The sequence below is a fragment of the Benincasa hispida genome, chromosome 12 (genome assembly GCF_009727055.1).
Source record: "Benincasa hispida cultivar B227 chromosome 12, ASM972705v1, whole genome shotgun sequence".
Lineage (NCBI taxonomy): Eukaryota > Viridiplantae > Streptophyta > Magnoliopsida > Cucurbitales > Cucurbitaceae > Benincasa > Benincasa hispida.
This window is the reverse complement of record NC_052360.1, coordinates 4556148-4582620: the sequence shown is the minus strand read 5'-3', so window position 1 is coordinate 4582620 and position 26473 is coordinate 4556148. Positions and strand designations below refer to the sequence as shown.

The 26473-nt window shown below is 37.0% G+C and overlaps 1 protein-coding gene across 1 annotated transcript; it reads right to left on the bottom strand.

Moving 5' to 3' along the window:
* Positions 1-22577: 22577 nt before the first annotated feature.
* On the bottom strand, positions 22578-24013 carry LOC120092644 (ethylene-responsive transcription factor ERF061-like). Its single transcript, XM_039050789.1, has one exon. The coding sequence runs from the start codon at positions 23638-23640 to the stop codon at positions 22708-22710; it is 933 nt and encodes a 310-aa protein (XP_038906717.1). The 5' UTR covers positions 23641-24013; the 3' UTR covers positions 22578-22707.
* Between the last annotated feature and the right edge of the window lie 2460 nt (positions 24014-26473).

The following is a 26473-nucleotide window of genomic DNA, read 5'->3' as shown; positions in this document are numbered from 1 at the left end:
GTACGATTGTTATAAAGAAAAGTGACTATTTTGAGGTTCGGTCTTATGCAAACTCATTGCACAGGATGCCCCCACTCACATGCCTCCACATGAATGATTTTTGGATCACATCATTTGTATCAGTATACAAAATGGGCCGCATCCAATAGTGTCATTAGGATGAGGTACCCAATCTCATCTGTATACTTATAAACCATTTTGGCTATATACTAGAACTTGATCCTCTCTTATTTTGCCACATAAAGTTAAAGTATTCATGTTATAGCCATGGATTTGTTTATTGGGTTTTCATAAAAGGATGCAATATCAATAGTAATTTATTGAATAAAATACTTAACAACATTTTTATTGATAAATAAAATATGTTAACAACATTTACGAACTGTGAGTTTAGGACATTCCCAACACCAGGCCTTGAACCGCTCGAACTGAACCGCCCTTAAACGAACTCTCTGTAGTGATCATATAGCAAACTTCTTATGTGATCTTGTAGAAAATGCTACACGATCGTGTAGCATAATCTACACAATCTTGTAGCATTAACTACACGATCATTGAGCAAATGCTACACGATTGTGTAGGAAAAGCTACACGATCGTTTAGCATAGGCTACACAATCGTTTAGCATAATTGATTTAATTATGTAAGAGCATGCTCATGCATCATATAATATAAAAGTTATATTTATGCATGCATAAAAAGCATTGACATGTATCATCTTTATATTATAATTGTTATAGTATAAGGGTGAATGATAACATGTTTGCTTGGTTGTTATGTGTTATATAAAAGTTATATATTAGTAATGACTGAAAATTGCATGAAGCATGACACATAGGTTACTTTATAAATGTTATAAATGCCTCATTGTGCGCAATGGTCTTAGTTGTTTCTTTTTAAAAGTTAAAGAGAAATTAGAACTAAAAGAAATAAGAAAGATATGCATGCTCACTTAGGTTTAATTCATGATTTTAAAGTGTTTAAAACTTGGATCACATAGACCTAAGATCATGGTTCTAATAAGATTAGCAACCCTAAGGCTTTAATCTTTTAATCAGCTTAACAGGATTAAATTGGCTAAAAAAAGGTTAAAGTGTAGCAAATATATCTATAAGGGACCTTTTGTCTAAGGCGGGTTCTATCTAGGTTGGGGTATTTAAGTTGACGGAAACATAACACCCCTACCTGGGAACTTACCTGGAAAGGTGAATTAGATAGATTTGATGCATGCATGCTAGTTAAGAACAGTCCATTAAAGTGTTTAAATGTGACTACTTGAACTTGTTCATATTTCATAGACAAACGTTGTTTATGAGCAAAGTTTAAAAAGACGATTTAGACTATAATCAGTAGCTGGATTGTCTAGGTTAATGAACCCTAGGTAGAACATTCAGTGGGAGTATTTGGGGCATAAGATGCTTCACATAAACCTTTCACGTTTCTCCTAAATAGTCCACACCGTGAGATCTACCCTCGGCTTCACGGCACCTTTGGCATGTCCCCCCAACGGATGGTGTTTGGGTAGGTCAATATGAAGGTGGATGGAGAGGGTGTTCATAGTAAGTTGGAGCGGGAAGTGCGACAGCATATCCCTCAGTCTCCCTCGTTAGGTTGAATAAAGTTACTGCACATCGCCTCGAGGCACCCTGGGAGTGCCCCCCAAAGGATGGCAGTTTGCCACGTTTTTTATTTGATCTCCTGTAAGAGGAGAGGTTAACTTAGTCTTTTGCCTAATCTGCTTCTTCCTATGTGGGCTCATTAGGTGGAAAACTGGCACCGAAAGCGAGGTTACACTTACACGGAATAGTTAAAGGTTAATGATTCTGGACCAAAAAATGGTGGTTGTTAGGTTCAGTTCCAAGAGTTGGTTTTGCCTAATGGTTGAGAATGTCTCATCCCAGCGAAGAGGCAACTGATCACCCCACCAGTGATGTTTATCCTACCTCACTGGGGCATCATTGCAAAATAGAAGTCTATAACTTAGGGTACTTGAAACTGTTTTGCAAAACTGATTGGTTTAAAAGTGGTTTAGCAAATTCTAATAAAGTTTTGTTCATATTTTCAGCAATATTTTCAAAATGGCAACAACCACATTAGCGTTGTTAAGCGCCAAAAAACTTTCTGGCGATAATTTCGCAACATGGAAACACATGATCACGACAATCCTGATCATCGAAGATCTCATGTTCGCTCTCACGGAGGCTTGTCCTTCTATTCTAGCTCTGAATGCCACTCAAAATGTTCGGGAGGCATATGAACGATGGACAAGGGCGAATGAGAAGGCCCGAGCCTACATCTTGGCAAGTCTTTCTGAAGTCTTAGCCAGGAAACATGAGCCTATGGTCATAGCGCGTGAGATCATGGAGTCCTTGCGAGGGATATTTGGACAACCGTCTGAACAACTTATGCATGAGGCTCTTAAATACATATTCAACTCCAAAATGGAAGAAGGCACCTCTGTTCGTGAACATGTGCTTAATATGATGGTCCACTTTAATGTGGTGGAGTTGAATACGTGTACCATCGATGAGGGCAGCCAGGTTAGCATAATTCTACATTATTTATCGGAGAGCTTCCTGCACTTTGTTAGTAATGTGATTCTTAACAAAGTAAAATATAACTTTACAACTCTCCTCAACGAGTTGCAAACATACCAATCTTTACTGAAAAGTAAGGAAAGGTAGAAGGGTGAGGCAAATGTTGCTTCATCCTCCAGGACGTTCCATAGAGGTTCGACCTCAGAAACGAAGTCTGTACCTTCTGCTTCTAACTCTGCAAACGGGAAGAAGAAGAAGGGCGGTAAGGAAAAAAGGAAGGCACCTGCTAACCCACCGCCTGTCGCCCCAAGGAGACATCCACAGGTTGCTAAGGGAAAGTGTTTCCACTGCAACCAAGATGAACACTTGAAGAGGAATTGTCCTTGGTATCTGAAAGAGAAGAAAATATCCAAGGCTAAGGCCAAGGAAGATAAAGGTAAATGTGATTTACATGTTCTTGAAACTTGTTTAGTAGAGAATAATGATTCTGCCTGGATAATTGATTCAGGCGCTACTAACTATATTTGTTCTTCTTTTCAGGGGATTAGATCTTGGTGACAGTTGTAGGCTGGTGAGATGACGATGCGAGTAGGCACCGGGCACGTCGTCTCAGCTGTGGTAGTGGGAGGACTCCAGTTAGCTTTACAGAATAGGTTTCTTGTTTTAAATGACGTATATATTGTTCCCGAACTAAAGAGGAACCTTATTTCTGTAAACTGTTTATAGCAATGTAAATATACTACCTCGTTTAATGTGGATAAAGAGTTTATTCATAAAGATGATGTCTTTATTTGCACAGCAAACCTGGAATCGAATTTCTATGTGCTAAGGTCGTTAGCCATTAATTCCCTCCATAATACTGAAATGTTTAGAACTGTCGTAGCTCAAACAAAACATCGACAAATTTCTCTAAAATAAAATGCCCAACTTTGGCATCTACGTTTAGGGTACATCAATCCCAATAGGATTGAGAGATTGGTGAAGAATGGACTTCTAAACGAGTTAGAAGAAAATTCTCTACCAGTGTGTGAGTCTTGCCTTGAGGGTAAGATGACTAAACGACCTTTTACTAGAAAAGGTTATAGAGTCAAGGAGCCTTTTAAGTTAGTACATTCTGACCTTTGTGGTCCTATGAATGTGCGAGCCCGAGGTGGCTATGAGTATTTTATCAGTTTTACTGATGATTACTCCAGGTACGGGTATGTTTATCTTTTGCAATGGAAGTCTGAATCCTTTGAAAAGTTCAAAGAGTTCAAGGCTGAAGTTGAAAACACATTGGATAAATGGACTAAAATACTTCGATCAGATCGAGGTGGAAAGTTTTTGGACTCGGTATTCCAAGACTATTTGATAGAACATGGAATCGTTTTCCAACTCTCAACGTCGGGTACACCTCAGCAGAATGGTATAGTGGAGAGGAGAAATAGGACCTTGTTAGACATGATTTGCTCGGTGATGAGTTACGCTTTCTTACCAGACTTGTTTTGGGGTTTTGCAGTAGAGACTGCAGTATACATACTCAACTGTGTTCCCTCCAAGAGTGTTGCAAGAACACCTCTGGAGTTGTGGAACGTGCGTAAAGCTAGTTTACGTCACTTCTGCATTTGTGGTTGCCCTGCACATATGCTTGAGGCTAATCCCAAGAAGTTGGAACCACAGTCGAGGTTACGCCTCTTTGTAGGCTACCCCAAAGGTACACGAGGCGGTTATTTTTATGATCCAACGGAAAATAGGGTGTTTGTTTCAATAAATGCTACTTTCTAGGAGGAGAATCATATAAGGGAGCACAGTCCACGAAACAAAGTCGTGTTACGTGAGTTTTCCAATGAAACTACTGAGACTTCAATAAGAGTTGTTGAAAAGCCTGCTACATCAGCAAGAGTTGTTGATGGGAGTTCATCCAGTAGGTCGGTTCCACCTCAAGATTTGAAGGAACCTCGACGTAGTGGGAGGGTTGCGAACCCACCTGTTCGCTATCTGGGTTTCATGGAAATTCTTGCTATGGTAACAGATGACGACGTTGAGGGTCCGTTGTCCTATAAGAAGGCAATGAAGGATGTTGATCGGGATTAATGGGTTAAGGCCATGGATCTCGAGATGGAGTTGATGTACTTCAACTCAGTATGGGATCTTGTAGATCAGCCTGATGGGGTTTGACCTATAGGTTGTAAATGGATCTATAAGTGCAAATGGGGTGCTGATGGGAAGGTACAGACCTTGAAGGCTCGACTTGTGGAAAAGGGTTACACTCAGGTAGAGGGAGTCGACTATGAGGAGACTTTCTTGCCTTTTGCCATATTAAAGTCGATCCGCATCCTCCTATCCATTGCAGCTTATATAATTTTGAGATCTGGCAAATGGACGTCAAAATGACCTTTCTGAATGGCAATCTTGAGGAGACCATTTATATGGTGCAACTCAAGGGATTCATAGCCCAAGGTCAAGAGCAAAAGGTTTGCAAACTGAATCGGTCCATTTATGGACTGAAAAGGCGTTTTAATCTTGGAATATACGGTTTGATACTACGATTAAGTCATATGGCTTTGACCAAAATGTTGATGAACCTTGTGTCTACAAGAAGATCATCAACGCTTCAGTAGTCTTCTTAGTGTTGTACGTAGACGATATCCTACTCATTGGGAATGATGTAGGTCTATTGACTACAGTTAAGAACTGGCTAGCGACCCAATTCCAAATGAAAGATTTAGGAGAGGCTTAGTTTGTTATAGGTATATAGATCTTTTAGGATCGTAAGAACAAAGTGCTAGCACTATTTTAGGCATCGTACATTGACAAGATATTGCTCAAGTACTCGATGCAGGACTTCAAGAAGGGCCTACTGCTGTTCAGGCATGGAGTCACTTTGTCTAAGAACATGTGTTCTAAGATACCTCAGGAGGTTGAGGAGATGAGACAGTTCAGTCTAACCCAGATCATTTTAATGTTGCTGACCCGTTTACGAAGGCTCTCACAACTACAGTATTTGAGAGTCACCTACGAAGCATGGGTCTATAAGATCGCCCGTAGCTAGACTAGGGCAGGTGAGAGGTTTTATTGTACTAGGATTTTATGCCCTAGTTTATTGTTTTGTACTAGGTTATTGTACACCCCACTTTGCTTTAGGACAAGTAGGAGATTGTTGGGGTTGATGCCCTAAAGTCTCGTGTCCTGTAGTTTGTAAACAGTTTGTACGAATGCTTGTATTGTTAATATATGATATTTACTTCACATCTTGTATTTTTGCACAGTTACTTGTTTTATTTGCTTTACCACAAACCAATAAACATTAAATCCCTAGTTATCTGTATGTGACTCAAGCATGTATGTGGTGACATATAAGTGGATCATGTCTTGAGTGATAACCAAAATGGTCTGTAGTATATGGATATAGAAAGGAAACCTTATTGATGACATGCAAAAATGCATGTCATCTTAAGCCTTTATTTAGAATTATGAAGGTTGTTAAGCAGAATATGCGGCAATTATGTTAGGAATTCATGAGAAAATGAGTTTGCGGCGTTCAACATTGAGAATCTCGGCTAACCCATTATTATGCGTTCAATTGTCTATTTTTGTAGCTAACACAAGAAGTGGACGCAAACGCGAAAGCCAAGCTACCGCATAGACGACCGCATGCAGAGAAACTCTCAATCGCAAAGGCGAACGCATACGATCAAAGAATGGGTATTGCGGTGATAAGCCGCATGCGTCTATCGCATAGGATTTGCGATCGTCAAGCGATTGCGATCATCATGTAGAATTGCGATAATCAAGCGAATGCGGTCACTGCACGATTGCGGCTACACGACAACGCATGATAGAGGGATCAACGCAAGGTTGGTGGAATGAACGCATCAACGCATATCTCGGGAAAATCAAAAGATGATGTTGACATTTTACCTACCACACTATTAGTAGCAGAGATTCAGAAAAGGACTAACGCATTGCGAATGTCAGAATCAGAGCAGTCCATAAATGCTATTGGCGATCCAAGCTCTATAAATAGAAGCCGTCGAGCATAATTTCAAGGCATCTAGGGTTTTTCGCCTGAGGCTCGCCTTAGGACGAATCCTTGTGATTCGGACTAATGCGTGAGAAAGAAGCTTGAGAGTTCTTCATCTCCTTCATCCATTCTGAGTGACGACCGGAGCCTTCGTCGGGGTTAAATCTCGAGAGAGTCAGCTTCACCGCCCTTCCATGGCCCTTCGGCAGCCTTGACACGCATCTTTTGAAAGCAAAACATTGCTTCCAACTGGTGTTTTCATTTTCTTTTCTTTTCTTATATTGTATTGTATTACATTTTGGATTAAAGAATTAATACATTATGTGTTGAATGTATTTCTATGTTTCCTTCAATTCCACCTTCATCTTTCTTTACTTAGCATCCTTAACTTTCATTGCATCACTTAGCGAGATTGCTAGAGTATCACATACTTAGTTATGTTGATTAGGGATATGAAACATGTAGCAAACTACCAGGAGGTGTGCGTTGCGTGAGTATGTGAGAAAACCTTATTTTCTTAGTGTGAAGCTATAGCAACACTTGTCTATAGGCAGACACAACGCTTGTCTATGAGTAAAGTCAGGAATAACCAACTGCCTGGAAGGGTAAGTGGTTGGTCACATTAAGTAATATAAGCATGTATTCACTAGAAATAAGAATAATCTTATGTCAGCCAAGTTTATGTGGTTACCTTGTCTTATGTCTTCGTCCATCACACCTTTAAAGCTGTTTGAGAGAGAGTCTAAAGAAAGAGCCTAAGACTTGAGAGAGCTAGGTTAGAATTGATGCTCGAGAAAGCTAGATTAGGTTTGCATAAGCAAGAATGGAGACTTAAGAATAAGCTTCGTTTGCTATTACACAACGTATGCACCATACGAAGAGGACAATGGCTGCGTCCAAGAATTAGGATATAGTGGTTGTATGTTGTCATCTCAACCCTTTTGCATACACATCGCATGCATCCTAAATTAGGCTCTAGTGTGTGTAGCATGATCGTATAGCTTGCGTTGGCTGAGGTTGCCCTTGTGGTCAATCTTAAGGGTTGTGATGAAGACATCCTCACGTTTTATCTATTTTCCCATCCATTTATTTCACATCAACAGTTGTTGTGTCTCTAACTCTCATTCATACTTCTCATTGCAATTTCTGTTAGTTAGGAGTAGGATTAGTGTTAGCTTATACCCCTCCATCATTCTTTTATTCAACCGTCACATACACATTACCGCATATGTTTAGCTACAAGTCCCTGAGTTCGACCTCGGATCACTCGAGAAACTTGCGTTCGCGTTATACTTGGCATGAGCACAACAAAACTTATGATAGGAACACATGGTCATCGAATACATTTATTAACCATATTGTAAGTCTAACGCATGACCACCGACGCATGATAATCAACACATATAATAAGAACATGCATCACATATTGCATTCACTTAATTTTAGTCTCCAAGTTGTTGAGACTTGGTACCTAATTTTTCGTCACCAAGTTTTTGGCGCCGTTGCCGGGGACTTGGAAGCTAATTGTTTGTTGAGTTTTGTGTCTCTGCAGGCAACCTTTTTATCTTGGGAGTATTGTATGCGACCAAGTTGCAACCAATATTGAAGTGTAGGCAATGCGTCGAAAGCCAGTATTGACCCCAAGGTAGAAGGGCAATCGGTCGCATGAACTGAAGGTAAAATTCTAAGCACATGACGGCCGCATGCGCCCAACAATTGCCGGAAGTTCCAATGGTCAAGGCATCTTGACCTAAGCAGTTGAGAGAATTCTCCTGCATGGGAGACTCCTTGCGGTGACAACACTCTAATTTCTTTAGGGACGTATTCTACTCTATCTTTACCTTGCTTTCGTAGTTTAGTTTATTTTTATTTTTATTGTTATTTTAGATATGCGGCTGCTTCCTTGGTTGTGGTGTGTTTGTTGCTTGTAGGTGCAACAATAAGTCTCCTCGGTGCACAGTACAACAAAAGAATTCCCTCAATCTTTCAACGCATGGGTTCGATCGCGTGAATTCCAATGCATGATCGCATGCGTTATTTCGCCTAAGGTATTTTTTTTTTATCTTTTATGCATTATCTTTTTAAAATTCTCCTTGTCCGATTGCGTTGCTTTGCAGTGTTTCTATGATGGTACATATAATTCACCGCATCTGCTAACTAAGCATCGCAAGGCGTCCCTACTTTTATTAGCTTCTTCAAATTTTGAAAGTCTTAAGTTTTATTTTGTGCAAACCTTCGCTCAAACGTTTATTACTGCATTCCTTTGAGTTTATTTTTAGCTTTGTGGTGAGAACGTTGCCAACCTCTAAGTTTGGAGGTGGCAGCGGTCTCGGAGAATTATGTTCATTATATTGCGTTAATTTATCAAAAAAAAAGAGAGAGAGAATTTTGAGAATAACAACTCCATTGTCAACGCAATGGGGAAACTTATGTTGACAAGAGTTAAGTTGTGGAAGGCACTTACCTGTAATTGGATGTCCGTATGACACACGTGGGGGAAAGCCAAAACGAAAGTAAGTCACCAGGATCAACGCATAAGTGCAACTTCTCTGTCCAGCGCAAGCCAAATCAAGCAAGACAAGAGTTGAGTTGAATATGGAACACAGCTGAAGTTGGATGCCCGCATGACATACGTGGAGGTAAGCCAAAACGAAGAGCGTAACCAGATTCAACGTCGCATTCTAATAAGTAATCGCAAAGTTTTGAATTGTTTTGGACGAACGCATTCTCAAAAGCTAAATGTAAATTTGCAGTAAATGAATAAAGAGTTTTTGAGCAAAGGCTTGCCAGATCTAAACTTAGAAAAGAACTTTTTGAAGAAGCAGCTGAAGTGGAGGAGAGCATTGCGGCGATGGTTAGAAGTATGAGTAAATTATATTCTGAGAAGCTGGTTATCGCAAAGGAAAGCAAGAAGGTGAGTTAAGAATTTCTTGAGTATAACGCATACTTGAGGACAAGCATGATTCTAAGTTTGGGGGTGTGATGACATGTAGAAATGCATGTCATCTTAGGCCTTTTATTTAGAAATATAAAGGCTATTAAGCAGAATATGCAGCAATTATGTTAGGAATTCATGAGAAAATGAGTTTGCAGCATTCAGCATTGAGAATCTCGGCTAACCCATTATTATGCGTTATTATGCGTTCAATTGTCTATTTTTGTAGCTAATGCAAGAAGTGGATGCAAACGCAAAAGCCGAGCTATCGCATAGACGACCGCATGCGGAGAAACTCTCTATCGCAAAGGCGAACACATACGATCAACGTATGGGTGTTGCGGTGATCAGCCGCATGCATCCATCGCATAGGAGTTGTGATCGTCAAACGATTGCGGTCATCGTGTAGAGTTGCGATAATCAAGCGAATGCGGTCACTGCACGATTGCGGCTACACGATAACGCATAATAGAGGGATCATCACAAGGTTGGGGGAATGGACGCATCAACGCATATCTCGGGAAAATCAAAAGATGATGTTCACATTTCACCTACCACTCCGTTAGCAGTAGAGATTCAGAAAAGGACTAACGTGTCGCGAATGTCAGAATCAGAGTAGTCCATAAATGTTGTCAGCGATCCAAGCTCTATAAATAGAAGCCGTCGAGCATAATTTCAAGGCATCCAGGGTTTTTCGTCTGAGGCTCGCCTTAGGGCGGATCCCTGTGATTCGGACTAACACATGAGAAAGAAGCTTGAGAGTTCTTCATCTCCTTCATCCATTCTGAGTGACGACCGAAGCCGTCGCCGAAGTTAGATCTCGAGAGAGTTAGCTCCACCGCCCTTCCATGGTACTACCGGCAGCCTTGACACACATCTGCTAGAAGCAAGATATTGCTTCCAGCTGGTCTTTTCATTATGTATTCAATGCATTTCTATGTTTCCTTCGATTCTACCTCCATCTTTCTTTACTTAGCATCCTTAACTTTCATTGCATCACTTAGTGAGATTGCTAGAGTATCGCATACTTAGTCATGTGGATTAGAGATACGAAACATGTAGCAAACCATCGAGAGGTGTGCGTTGCGTGAGTATGTGAGAAAACCTTATTTTCTTAGTGTAAAGCTGTAGCAACGCCTGTCTATAGGCGGACGCAATGCTTATCTATGAGTAAAATCAGGAACAACCAACTGCCCGGGAGGGTAAGTGGTTGGTTGCATTAAGCAATGTAAGCATGTATTCACTAGAGATAGGAATAATCTTGGGTCAGCCAAGTTTATGTGGTTACCTTATCTTATGTATGCGTCCATCACACCTTTAGAGCTACACGAGAGAGAGTCTAAAGAAAGAACCTAAGACTTGAGAGAGCTAGGTAAGAATTGATGCTCAAGATAGTTAGATTAGGTTTGCATAAGCAAGAATGGAGACTTAGAAAAAAGCTCCATTTGCTATTACACAACGTATGCACCCTACAGAGAGGACAATGGCTGCGTCCAAGAAGTAGGATATGGTGGTTGTATGCGATCATCTTGACGCATACACATCGCATTCATCCCGAATTAGGCTCTAGTGGGTGTAGCATGATCGCATAGCTTACGTTGGTTGAGGTTGCCCTTGCGGTCAATCTTAAGGGTTGCGATGAAGACATCCTCATATTTTATCTATTTTCCTATCCATTTATTTCACATTAACAGTTGTCGTGTCTTTACCTCTCATTCATACTTCTCATTGTGTTGTCTGTTAGTTAGGAGTAGGAGTAATGTTAGCTTTTACCCCTCCATCATTCTTTTATTCAACCGTTGCATACAGCTTACCGCATGCGTCTAGCTACAAGTCCTTGAGTTCGACCTCGGATCACCTGAGAAACTTGCGTTCACGTTATACTTGGCGTGAGCGCAATAAAACTTGTGACAGGAACGCATGGTCATTGCATACATTTGTTAACGAATATTGTAAGTCTAACGCATGACCACTGACGCATGATAATCAACGCATACAAAAAGAACATGCATCGCATATTGCGTTCACTTAATTTTAGTCTCCAAGTCCTTGACGACTTGGTACCTAATTTTTCGTCACCACTTATCCTGGTAACGCTATGGATGCGGCCTGCTTTGTGGAATGGTCACAAGTATTGTGACTTGTCATAGATGGTCTGATCCTGATGATTCGTGTTAGGGATATGCGAGGGGGGCGTCCTATACAAAGAGTTTGTATAAGACCTGACCACGAAGTGTTAACGTCTCGTTATATAACACCGTTCATGACAGAGACTTCACTTCACTAAGATGACCATAGGTAACATGACCTCAATCCTTAATGAGTTGGGAACTCTTGTCATTGAGGGCGGTCCTTTTATTTGTATGGATGCGAGTGGTCAGGTCACCGATTCAAACCTATCATTTTGGGGATTCGTCTGATTTGGGAGCTAGGAACTCAGCTACACAAGATGGAATTCACTCCTTCCCCGAAGTAGGGGTAAGTAAATAGATAGTTCCCTTAAGGGCTGATTCCGGGATTTGAACGATGTGGCGCCATATACCTTCTCTTGGCCCGAGAGGTGTTCACACGTAGTTGGACTATGTTGTATTATTCATTAGAGGAATCAATGGCTGTCTCTTATACACATCTAGATGTGTATAAGAGACAGGTATTGTGACTTGTCATAGATGGTCTGATCCTGATGATTCGTGTTAGGGATATGCGAGGGGGGCGTCCTATACAAAGAGTTTGTATAAGACCTGACCACGAAGTGTTAACGCTGTCTCTTATACACATCTAGATGTGTATAAGAGACAGGTGTTAGGGATATGCGAGGGGGGCGTCCTATACAAAGAGTTTGTATAAGACCTGACCACGAATTTAACGTCTCGTTTCTGTCTCTTATACACATCTAGATGTGTATAAGAGACAGCCCCTGTGTAGCTTGGATAAAGTCGAGAACCAGTGCTTGGGTTAATTTGAAATGTTCAAATTGACAAGAGGAAGTTCGATTATATATGATATAATTGGACTGGTTAATTATATATGATATAATTGGCTAAATGTATGAGATACATTATTTTGGAGGAAATTAGATATAAATATTTATATCAAGTAGAGGAGAAAATACTATAGTAGATATGTGATATCAAACTATAAGATAAAAATATAATATGATTATATTTATTATTAATTAATTGGTTAATTATATGATAATTAATCCAACAATTCACGTTCGGACGTGGGTTAGTAGGGTAACGTCGATTATTGTAACCGATGAATTAAAATGAAAATAGTTTTCATTTTGATCGATCGCCCAAAAGAATTTGCGTGAGCGCACATTGGTGAAAAGAGAACGATCGCTTAAAGAATCGAGAGCCTATATGATAGTTGCCTCGTGCCTAAATGATTGTCCACCTCGCGCCTAAATGATCGTACACTATTTCCTACACGATCGGATAGCTTCTCTAAACGATCATATAGTGTGCCGATTTTGATAAACGATCGTATACCATTTCCTAAACGATCTTTCAGTAAAATCTACACGATCGTGTAGCTTCTCCTAAACGATACACATTTCGCTATGCGATAGCACCTTTTTCCCCTCCCACTTGCTTATCGCCTACACGATCTGATATTCCTCCTTCCTCTACCAAATTCACCAAAGACCACGTTTTGGGTTCTCACTTCGAGAATACCCGGGGCTCTTTTCTAGTGGTGTCGTCCCCATGGTGTTTCATGTTCGCGGTTGTTCATGCTACTACAGTCGACGCTTCCGCTGGGCATTGGTAGATCGCATGGAGGTTTTCCGCTGCTTGGAATGCCGAAGTTTGAAGAACGTCTTCAACTGGTATGACACTCTTTCCCTTGTTATTTTTTTGTTCTTAGCATGCCGATAATTAAGATTTGTTTGCATAACTGTTTGTTTGAATGTATTATATGTATTTCAGTGAGATTAGGACGATCCGAACGTGCTCATAGAACTCTTCGGTAAGAGATCCTTCAGCTCGACCCACTAGATTGACCACCTAATATTTCAACCCGAGAAAACATATATTTTGTGATTTTTTTTAAACGACCACATTTTCGGTCGGATGATATTATTTTTGTGATCTTCATAACAATGTTACTGTATTACATCACATTCTCACCATCATTATTAAATGGAAGGTAATTATCCTGTGTATATTTCAGTTCCAGATATATGATCCATATTATATAAACATAAACTGTTAAGCTATCCAATTATTCAACGTTTATGTATACGATATATGAAATAATAATGTTAAGTTAGCAAGATTCAATATATATACATACAATATACCAATGCATTAGAAATTGAGCAGCAATATGAAATGTATTTTGGTGGTACGTTTTACATATGAAGAGAATTAGACTTATTACAATTTTTTAAAAGAATACATGAAAAATAATCTATTATGTTCTATGAATTGAGATAAAAAAAAATTGAGATTGTCCAGTTTATATCATAAAACATTTGAGAAAATAGGTGTATAGTTGAAAATTAATCAACAATAACAAAACATAAAACTAAAAAATAAAAAATGAAATAAAAACAAACAAAAAAAGAAAATAGAACCAATCTCATTAACAAAAAATTGCATTAGATACCTCAACTCAACTTAACTCTGCACTCAAACACATATTTCCAAACTCAACTCAACCCAACTCTGCACACCAAACACATACAATAATTACCAACTTAACTCAATTCTACACAACAAATATAGACGATTTAACTCCATAGATAATTTAACTCTCCAGATAATAATTACCAACTCAGCTCAACTAAACTCCTTTTATTAAGCACCAAACGTCCCCTTAATGTTTTGGCCAAACTTGAATCCGATTGAAGATTTTTTTTTCTTTTTTAATTTTCAACCGCAAACACCAAACTAGTCAACTTTAACCCGAACCAAAATTCGATTTTGGTCGGTTAAGCAGTTTCTTCAGTTTTTCAATTTTTTTTTCTTACATCCCTAACCAACGTTATGATCAGTAGTGCGAAATTTTTTTTTCTTTTTCTAGCTAAATTACGATTACGACACTTTCATCAAGAAGTTAAAACTAAACCCAAGTCACATGTTCGTGGGTAAACCGACACATGGTGAATTCTATTTCAAAATGATAGCAAGCTCCAACACAAATAACCATGTGGTTTTGTTACATCATTTTCACTATACTTATCTCCAAGCTCAAACCAATATGTAGATATATAACAAATTGTTTAAGCATCCACAATAAGATTTTGCTAAAGTAAACTTAGGTCAATGGTAATTGGTATGACTTTCTTCTCTAGAGGTTGAAGGTTCAATCATCCATTTTCATAATTGTTGTACTAAAAGAAAAAAATAGTCTCTTAATTTTCATTTTTTGTTGAACATATAGAGTGGAAGATTTGAACTTCTTGCCACTCGGTCAAGAGTATATATCTTCACCAATTGAGTTACAGTAGGTTTGACATAATTTTTTTTAATTATATGATTTAAGAAAAACATGTAGAGTTTGGAAGATTCGAACTTCTAGTTGCTTAGTCGAGAGTATATGCTTTACCTAGTTGAACTATGCTCAACTTAACATGATTTATATTGTAATATGATATAGATAAGAATGTTATTTCAACGAATAGATCTTGGGGTATTGATTCAATTACAGTTTACATTATCAGTTTACCAAAAATCAAACACAGGTAAGATATTATTTTTGCTCTTGTAAGTTTTGTAACCATTTAATAATATTTTTTTCTCCTTTCAATTTATAATATTGAATTGTTTCAAGAAAAAGCCAATGGATCAGGTAAAATATTTGCCCAAAATGAGGGCATGGGAGAGATTCAAAGAAGAAGAAAAAGAAAACATTTTATGAGAAAAGATGGGTACTAATTGACTTGCTACTACAAGAGACAAGCATTCTCATTCAGAATCAAATGCCTTACAAGCTAAATCTTTTTTCCATGAACTTTTATAAATGTATATGCTCCTAATTCACATCCTAAATAGTCAGAGGGAGAAGAAAAAACACTGGACATTTAAATTTAAAGACAAAAGGAAAAAATAGGAATAAACCAAAAATAAAGATCAAAATTAAAATATGAAGCTTCTTCCATGTGGTCAAAATATGTTATAAACGATAAATTAAAGGTTAAATTATCAAAACTACCTTCGAACTATGAAATTGGTTTCGACATTTAAATTTCGAAAAGTTTCATATGTATGCATGTGTGTATTTTTTCTATACATATATTTGTTTAGATTTGTATACTTGAACATATAAATAGTCCTTGCCTATAAATTTAATGACAAAATATAAAGGTAGTTTTGAAACAAACTTTAAACTTCAAAGTTAGAATTAAACTTTTGAAAGCTAAGAGGTATAATTGAAAACTAACTACAATTCGGGTATTTTTTAGAAAAATTGTAGGAAGTAGCAACAAATATGGGCTCATCTTGAAAAATGACCAAAAAACTATTTCAATGAAAAATGTCCATCGAAAATACAGGGCTTTCATCCCGCATTTTTCCCTTCCATTTTACTCCTCTATTGATGCTGGCAGAAACAATCCACGATTTAGGGTAACTATAATCCCAAAAGGTTTTTTGTACGAATGACCTCATTTGGGAGGCTCAAATGAAAAATGACCACTTGTAGAAAAAGTAATGGAAAATGGCGTTCAACTGATGTCATTCACGTGTGATTTTATCGCTTTGCCCCTGAGATACGTCCCGCACACTTGGGCCTACCAGGGAACTCGATCCTCGATTGCCCTTTACTCGATCCTCAATTACTCGTCACACAATCCTCGATGCACGGTCACTCAATACCCAGATGAATAGTCACTCGATACGTGTGTAATTGATACGTGTGTAATTGACACATGTATACTCGATCATAGTTACATCATACTCGATCTCAATCATTTTGAATTGTCCACGCCTGTTGGAGGACCTGTTCTGTAGTTAATGCTCATCTACGAACATACACAAATTGAATTTTTTTTTTTTGACAATTTTCATTATTCTTTTAAATAAATTTCTTGAAATGTGAAGTATTTTTATTTTTTTAAAACTAAGAATAAAGAGAATTGAAACATAAAAGAGAAAATCGAGCTCACTTCCCTCCAAAAAACTCACTTCACAAACCTGTTTTTCTGGACAGAGATCAAGTTATAAAAGCATTAATATTATTTCACTATATTGTCTCATACCTCAAATAAGTAAACGTGCTAGTTTTTTTTCTCATTTTTTGCTCACGTTTTTTACTTTTTCGACGCAGTGCGAGACATACAAATGTGCAAAGAGAACAAGTGAGTGTGAGTTTATGAGTGTGCACTAAGACATGTGAGTAGCTTCTAGTGGAGCGAGGATGAGGGGAATGAAAGTTATGAAATAGTAAGCATCGAGTTAAGAATATCAAGTATCAAGGGATGTGTATTGAGTATCGAGTAGCGAAAAGTGAGCAGCGAGGATTGAGTACAACGAGTATTTAACAGTAACCAATTTTCCTAACTGCTCACCTTTTGTATTATTTTTCTTGAAGGATGGAGAAATATATATTCTTACGTTATGGTGGTACATGGGAAGACATAGAAGAATGCTATATTGGAGGCCTTTTGAAGGGTTTGCTAGTTCCAAGCACATTGACGTATAACAAGTTGGTAAATCTAATATATGAGATCATGTGAGTTAGTTCGATAGAGTTCAAGATTATAATGAGGGTTCATATAAAATGGATATTGATTCTCCTCCAATATGCTTAATGGATGATGCTAATGTTAAATTTCTCCTCTCAGAGTATGATCATACTAGATCACATATATTTGTAAGTCTTGAGGAAATTGAAGAAAGTCATCGCGAGACAACATTTGATAACCGAGAGAGAGAAGACCAACCCATATGTGGAGCAGATGTAAATGAGCATGATGTTTGTCCATCGGGTATCTTACTAGAAAATGACAACATCGATGTTAATATAGCGAATGTATTGCATTCGAATGTGACAATAGAAGAGGTTGGGACATGTGTAAATGAGAATTTGATGATAGAAGAGGAAGAGGTTAGGAAAAAAGAACAACCAACATAGGTTGTTTTAGGGAGTGGTCTTTCTATTGTGAATGAAGAACAACCAACTCCGATTCTGTCAAATGATTTTAGCTATTTTGTTGGGAGTGTGCTTTGCCAAACTCTATGCAATGTACTACCATTCAGTCGTAATGCCAGAACGAGGGACTTGATCATGCAAGCACAGTCGTTCGTAGGACTGGGGGATATAGTTGAAGTAGGTCAAATTTTCTTCAGCAAAAGTGATGTGAAGATGAGGTTAGCAATGTTGGCCATTAAGAATAACTTTGAGCTGTGGGTTAAAAGATCAAACAAAAAATTGTATACTGTTCGATGTTTACACCCGAATTATAAGTGGGCCATTCGAGTAATTAAAACAGATAGATGTGATATTTTCAAGATTACAAAATGCACGCCCAATCACACATGCTCTATTGAAGTATTGAATCATGACCACAGACAAGTTAGTGCACTCATTATTGGTCATTTGATGAAGGACAAGTTTGGCATTGGTCAGAGTGACAAACCATACCATATTATTGAGGATATGCAGCACCATATTGCAATTGACATCATAAAATGACACTGTATTAATGATTGAGTATACATTAGTCAAGTATCGCGTATGACATAGCTATGATCGAGTATACATGTGTCAATTCACACGTATCGAGTGACCATGCATCCGGGTATCGAGTAATCTTGCATCAAGGATAGTGTGATGAGCCAACGAGGATCATGTGACAAGTAATCGAGGATTGAGTGACAGGTAATCAAGGATCAAGTTCCTTGGTAGGCCTAGATACACGGGGTGCATCTCAGGGGTCAAAGTGATAAAATCACATGGATGACGTCAGCAGAAGGCCACTTTCCATTACTTTTTCTATAGATGGCCATTTTTCATTTGGACCTCCCAAATAAGGCCATCCGTACGGAGTTTCCAATCCCAAATCTCTTCTCCTAAAATTTTGCTCTTTAAATTTCATTTTCACCATTTTAAATCTTATTTTTCGTTTATGAAATCCACTCTTTTCAAATTTCTTATCACATCTTCCCATATTATAAATTCAATGATAATTTTTTAAGATCTAATATGTATGTAGCAACCTTAACCACCTTCCTACATTAAGTCGTTTAATTGCAACATCAATATTCTATGCCTTTAAGTGGCACAAATTTTTGTGCTAATAACTCTATGATTAGAGGTTGTAAATGTCAAGTTGTGCCTAGAGAAAAGTTGTGAAAATATCTAAACAAATTATTCACACATCTTCTTGAAGCAAGCAAAATTGGGGGATCGAAGAGTGTGGAAGACAACTTTCAAACCCTAACGAAAGAAGCTACCAATGGAAGGGATTGGAGCCATCAACTGCAAAAATATGAAGCAAGCCTTCTCAAAAGGCAATACACATGAAATATTTTCGCGATTTCTCATATGGGAGAGGGGCAGTGTGTAGTTATTAGCCATGTTGGTTGTCATATTTACTGGATGAGAAGCTATTGCAAGAAAAATAAAAGTGAATAATGTCCTCTTAATTAGTAACTGATGGAGAAAATCCCATCCATTGAGTTTTAGCCCCTCGTTTTCAGCTACTTTGATTGAGACAATCCTGGTAGAGAAAGTTATTTTCCAATGTATATATAATATTTACAAATGAATACTATGTATTTATATATATATATTTCACTAGGAGCATTGCCTTGGTAGGAGGAGATTATTTGTATTACATATTCACTTCACTTACTTAAAAATACAATGTATTTAGTTAGAAAGTTTTCCAGTAGAGAGGATTATGTGTTTTATTTATCTATACACTATTTATGTTTGATAGGTTATGCAAGTGTTCTCCGAATAGGCATTGCTTGATAATAAAGATGTATTATAAGGTATTTATTTACATAGCTTAGCATAAGGATCATTTAAATTATTTTTAGTATGTATGTCAAAATGTGATAAATATTTTAATTGTTTTGGGTTAGAAAGTATTTGTTAACACTTACCTAGAGTCCGAGTGTGAAACTTAATGAATATTCGTAATTAGAGGTTACTAGAAAAAGTTATTAGTTGAATGTTTACCCCCTTTTTTTTTTATATGGCGATTTTCATGATTCAACAAGGATTTTAGCTGTTAACTAAGTTCAAGTTATCTATGGGGTTTCTTTTTTTAATACATTGTATTTCAATATTTGTATGACTCAAACAAATATTTTAATAGTTGTGTTTGTATGGCTAGCTCGATCTGACACTGCAACATTATTTTTTAATATGCATTTGTTTATTTATTTATTTATTTTTTTAGGAAATGTAATGTATATAATGTGATATGAAAGATTGATGGGAAATTAATCGCCCCTTTGCCTTGTTGCTTCTCTTATTTACATTGGTTAGTCTGTATTTTTTAAAAAAAAAAAAACAAATTTTTAGTTTGTTAAACTATTACATGAATTCAGATGCGTTTTGCTAGGTTTTTAGTCCGGTTGTTTATATTTTCTTATATATTGTTTTTAATTTATTAGATTTGATTTTAAAATACACCATAATCATAGCGATTTGACTTGAAGGGTAAATTTGACCCTTCGTAGATTTCAAAAAGTAATAGATTTAGTAATTTGACCATTTTTCCAAACTTAAATTGTTTGAATCATTTTTCAAAAACACCATCTTATTTTGGCCACTTATCCAATCGAACATATTTTTTATAACCTATAATAATCTTATTTATCCTATTTTCTCTTTCAATATGGATTTCATTGAAAGCGCACATCCTAGCCCAAAACAAACACCATAGTAGAGTGAAAATGTGAAGCCCACTAATTTAAGAGGTCCAATCTATAATTCTTTCCAAATTTAGGTTTCTTCCCAATCTTGATTTGTTTGAGTAGATTCATATATGATAGATGGCTTACTTTCTAACACATAATAGATCAAATAATATTGATATTGAACGAAAATAGCCAAAATGAGAAGAAGAAAAAAAATGGTAGATCCCAAGTAATGTTATGTGTTTTTATTATGATCAATAGGTCAGTTATGTTAGGTCATATTATAATTGGACCCAAGATCATCTAAGCGGATGAACAATTTGGTCCAAATCCCAAATCTAAATAATTAGACTTACAGTCGACAAAATCCAAATCTAAATGGTTAAACTAGGAACCCCTATAGTTCAAGTTCACAATATTTTCCTTCACTTATATTCTCATGATCATCCCTTATCTAGAGACTTTGGTTGCATTTCCAACATTCTCCTCTCAGAGAAAACACCATCGAGCCTCCTCTAAAATACTCATCTATAGATTTATCTTGCTTTTATCCTGACCACCAACTCTTTTTCTCCAAAACATGTCACATTTTCGATATAGCTCAACCATGAATCACACTATCTCTAGAGGCACACATTTCTCAGTTCAGCAATTGAAGATTCTATTAACATGGCTAAGTCAAGAATATAACTCTGATACCACTTATAAAGAATAATAACTAATATTATCTCTCATTTATATTCATAATCTTTCTTTTTGCCGTCAGTGTAAAACTTTATTTGTATTCTAACATTATTTTTCTAATGTCATAGTTGAGACACAATCCAAAGAAGAGACTCACACACAACCTTGTTTACATTCAGAAGTATGATTATTTAGCCATTCAATTTCTCTTTTGTAAGAAGAAAATTATTCATTCCCTCCCTATCAAACATTTTCACGTTTTATTACACTGTAACATATCATAATTTGTATCAACAACTCTAGGCAATAGATTAAATTATGCTCACAGTAACACTAACGTTAGTCGATTAATATGCTCAATGGAATAAACTAATTTAAGTTTTGACATATTACATATACCTTGAAAGTAAGAGGTTCGAATCCTCAAATACATAAACTTTAATTTTTAGACTTGTTGATCTTCTTGGATGATTGGTTTTTGGACTTGTTGGCCTTCTTGGATGATCGACTTTTGGGTTTAATGGTCTCGACCTTTGGGCTTGCTGATCTTTTTGGATTATTGACCTTTGATTCAGTTTGGACTTGTTGATCAGTTCAAATTGCCTTGTGCTTGTTGATCGGTTTGAATCAGCCTATGACTTATTGATTAATTGACTTTGATTTTAGGGCTGACAAGCTTGTTCTCAAATCAGGGAAAATTCGATTCAATTTGTAGATGACCAAGAGACGATCAATTTGGTGAATCATTGAGGAAGAGATGCTTTATTTGTTGAAGAAGAGATGATGAATTCGGAGACGCTCAATTTGTTGAAGTCTTCTGGCCAGTCTTCTGGTCTTTGGATCTTTTGAATTCTGTTGAAATTATCTAAATTCTTTAACTTCTCAATCTATCAAATAATGAGTGTTCTTCCCTCTTTATAGAGTTTTTGGAGGCCCTGGACCCAACTTTTGGGCTGGGTTTATTAGATTTTTATTTAAGTTTGACCCAATTTATTTTAATAAATCCAGGATGACCTAGCAGGGCCTAGTCACCACATGGCATAATTAATGACGTTTCATTCTAATAAACCCACTTGTTTCATTTAATTTGCCATTTTTCATGTCTTTAATTTTAGTTTGATAACATATGTAAATTTGTAATTGATCATAAATTTATTAGTTATTCATTTAAATTAATGACGTGAAAATTTATAATTAGCCAAAATTTTTCAATCAACACTTTCATTCTTATAAATGTTGTACTAAAAAAAATAAATTATGTTCACCGTAATACTAAGGTTAATCGATTAACACACTCATTAGAATAAACCAACTTTAAGTTTAGGAATATTACATAAAGATGTTTCAGGGCTGGCTCTACCACCGTCCGAGCTACCTTTCCTTACTTTAGGGCTTGCTTTCCTGCCTTCGGCCTTCAGACGGGATGCTCTAGGTTGACCGAACCGGATGCACGCCAGGCCCAAATTCTCTCTCAGTCACCCTTTGGCACTCACTCTAACGGCGTACCTTTTGCATGATGGGTCAGCGAGAAAATGGGAACAGCGACTTAAGCCATTAGGTGTAGGCGCTTTCCAGAGGTGTTTCATCCTTGTTGATTTAAAAAAATGCCCGTTAAAGTTAAAATCCAAAATTTTGTTTCCTAAATTAAAACTTTCAACATCTTAATTTGTCATTTAACAAAAAAAGTTGCTTTTTTTTTTTCGCTCTAATGGGGATTAACAAGCTCTAGTTTGCAAGAACTTCCCAAATTAGGTCTGCGTCAAAGGAAGGCATCTTTGCCAACGAGTAACACTCTGTTTCTGATCCTGCCGCCGTCATCGCCGTCGCACAATCCATAGAGCCACCTCGAGCCGAGTTCTCAAAGTTCCACAACCCCTCTTCCGCCGTGACAGGCGGCTGCACATTTTCCCAACTCCACTCATCCGTCAACTCCACTGCTGCCGGCGGCAGAGACACCGAGGACGACGAAGAAGAACATGAACCCGAACACAAATCGCCGCCGGTTCCCTGAGAATCCTTCTTCTTCACACTCTTCTTCGCTTTCCCCTTCCGAATCTTCTGAAAAATCGCTTGAATCTTCGCATCCACCAATTTCTTCAACTCACTCAATCTCGCAAACTCGCCGGAGCCCAAATCGGTTTTCAAGTCCCTAAGATTCGGAAAATTCAACCGCGCATATTCCCCACGGAGCTTACAGGCGGCGCAGTCGTACGCGTAGGCGGCTGTCTCCGGCGAATCGTAGGTCCCTAACCATACCCTCATCCGATTCTGCGGCAGCCGAATCTCTGCTACCCATTTCCCCCAATGTCTCTGCCGCACACCTCTGTAAATCTTCTTCTCCCTGCCGTCCACGGCGGCGCCACTTCGCGAATACAACAATTCGTAAGCCCTTGAAAACAAATCCCGAGACCCATTTGATTTCCTGTCCTGAGAAAATCTCTGAAGCACCTCCCGCTGCTGAAGATACACCGACGGATACACCGACGACTCCATCGCCGGCTGAAAATCTCTGCTGTCGTTACCAGAGGCTAAATTCTCACAGTGAGAGAAGATCGAATCCAATGTGTTTCCTCCGCCTGTTAGAATCAGATTCGAAAGAGCTGTTGAAACATCCGTTAGCCCGAACTGAAGATTCGGTCTGTTCATCACGGTGTCCATGTTTTCCGGCGACGTGTCTGAAACAGAGGATTTTGATTAGAACCCAGAAATGAGAAATTGAATCATTGGTGTTTTCTTGTTTGTCTTTGTGGGGAATTGGTTTTGGTTGTTGGAGGATGAAGAAGGAGTAGAATTAGAGTGGGAATTTATAAGTGATGAAGAGGAAGAAACAGAGGATTGGAGAAAAATGGAGGACCTGGTCATTGATTGAAGGCCAAAAGGCTACTTTTTGGATTTAATGAAAAAAAGTCAGAATTAAAAGCGGAAGTATGAGAGATTCATTCACACACGGAAAAACGAAACAAAAGTCTTCGAAAGTTCATAAATTGCAGAGCCACGCGGCTAATCTTGGTGGCTCCATGGTTTCAATTCGATTGCTGCTCTGTACAAGAAGACGCTTTCTTCTTTGCCTTCCCACTCCATTATCTCTATACTTCACCCTTTCATCATTTTTTTTTTTAAAAAAAGACAATTAAAATATTTTAAAAAAAATAAAAATACTCTGTCATATGCCACATAAGACAATTTGGTGATATATATGTTCTTTCATAAATATTTTACTTTTATTATTATTATTATTAATTTTTGTTTTGGAACATTTGAGATGGGAGGGAGGAATTGAATCTAGGATGATTGAGTTTAATTATATTCATACTGGCCTATTCTTCATATTTATAATTAAAGAAAACATACTATGTGTATTTAGTTTCATTAAATGAATAAAAAGAATACTTCCAAATTATATACTTTGTTTTAAATTTATTCCTGGAAAAGTTGTAATATTATCATTGATTTCTTTTTATAAATATTTCAAAATTATCTTTAGAGTATAGATCTTTTAAATTTTCGAACAACAATCTTTAGGCTTGTGAAACGGTGTAGTGATAACCTTGAACAAAAAATTATGAACCATTTAAAGAATAAGAATAATTGAAATATTTATGAAATGTCAAATGTAATATAGGCCGGATATCTTTTAAACAAAGTTTAAGGATATTTTTTATAGTTTAGTCTAAAATTTTAATGGGTGTTTATGAAGAGAAAGACGTCGAGATGTGTGTGTGTTTTTTTATTTATACAAGAACTATGGAGAAAGGGTCAAATAGAACCTCCGACCTCTAGGGTGGATGATCATGTCAATTATCGTTGGACTAAATTTACTTTAACTTAGGTGCGTTTGTTTTTAGTTGAATAATTGTGGGATGAATGGCAAAATAATTGAATTTTTAATTTGGTAGATATTATAACCACACGTGCCAGTTAAGTCTAAATTATAAAGGACTAAATGAAAGTTTTTAAAATCATAAATATGAAATGGGTAATCCAACAACACATTTGAATTTGTAATTAGAGAAAAAAAGTAAACTCCCTCAATTTACAAATTAATGAAATCAATCTTATACTCTTAAAAATTGGTTGCAATTAAACTCTTAAATACTATTGAATGAACAAATAACCTTTAAACATAAGTATTGTTTTTCGAATTATACTACAATTTAAGCCAAAATTTTCATCTCCATCCTTCATTCTCTAAAATTATGGTGAGAAAAACATTAACTAGTGTTGTGAGTAATTTTGGACCAAATAGTATAGTTGACATTTAGAAACGATAAAGTCAAGAAGAAGCGTGATACGAGCTAAAAGTGGAAATTGAGGACCAAAATGGTCCAAGAAAAATACGGTTGGCTTGCCCAAGCCAACGTGTTCTACCTCACCCTAAGCCTTGCCAAATGCCTAATCGAAGCTTGTTTCTGCCTGAGAGAGCATTTTGGGTCCGAGATATAGCCTAAGGAAGACGCTCAACCTCGGGTCTAAGGTCAAGACTGACCCGAGCCAAACACGAAACTGGACACACCCCTCGACCCTGTCGGTTATTTAATCATCCCAAGGCGACTTCGAAACCCTAGGAAACACCCTAAGTCAACTTTCTCTATAAATACACCATGATAACTTGATATGAGGTAACTTGAGTCCTACGCTCAAGCTCTCTATCTTCCATTTTCTTTCACTCTATGACTTAAACTTTGGAGTGCATGTGACAAACACCATACGAGTATGTAGGTGTTCTCTTTTGTAAGCCATGTTCTTCTCCACTTCAAACAAATTTAATTGTTGGTATTATGTGAGGGTCAGGTGCATTCCTTTGCATCAACAACTAGAAACTTCTCTTCTTTTCAATAATTATGAAGTTAATTGTAAAATTTCTTAAAGTAAAAAGGATGACAGATCATATTAGACGGTGTGGTTGTAATAAATCCTATAGTTTAAAGATTTTTTTTTTCATTTCTCCATATAATTATTATTCATTCTATTTAGGAAAGGAATTGCGAATTGCAATATTCTTTAAACGTTTTTTTTTTAAGGAACAATTAAGAGGGGGAAAAAAGAAAACAAAATTTGAACCAATCATCATTCATATTAAAAAAGAAAAAATTATTATTAAAAGAAAAAAGGTGGTTTGGATTTAGATGGGGTGCTCCGCCTATATTAATGGCTGTATTATTGTTATTATTTTCCCAAAATTAAATACTAAAAAATTTTGTATCAATCATATGCCTAACAGATAACTACTCATCAATGACGGACAATGACTATTTTCTTAATTTCTTCACCAAAAGTTTGACTTTAGTTTTTTGCTTCTTTTTTTTTTTTTTTTGATATAGTATATTCTGTTTTGAGAGTGTATTATCAAATATGACGTTGTCCGGGTTATTTATGGAAAATATGACACTTCAAATAAATTTGAACTTTGGGGACGATGTATAGTTGATGTTGTGGGTAATTTCAACAACAACGAGTAAAAGCGTCAGAATGAAAATAAATAAGTTAAATA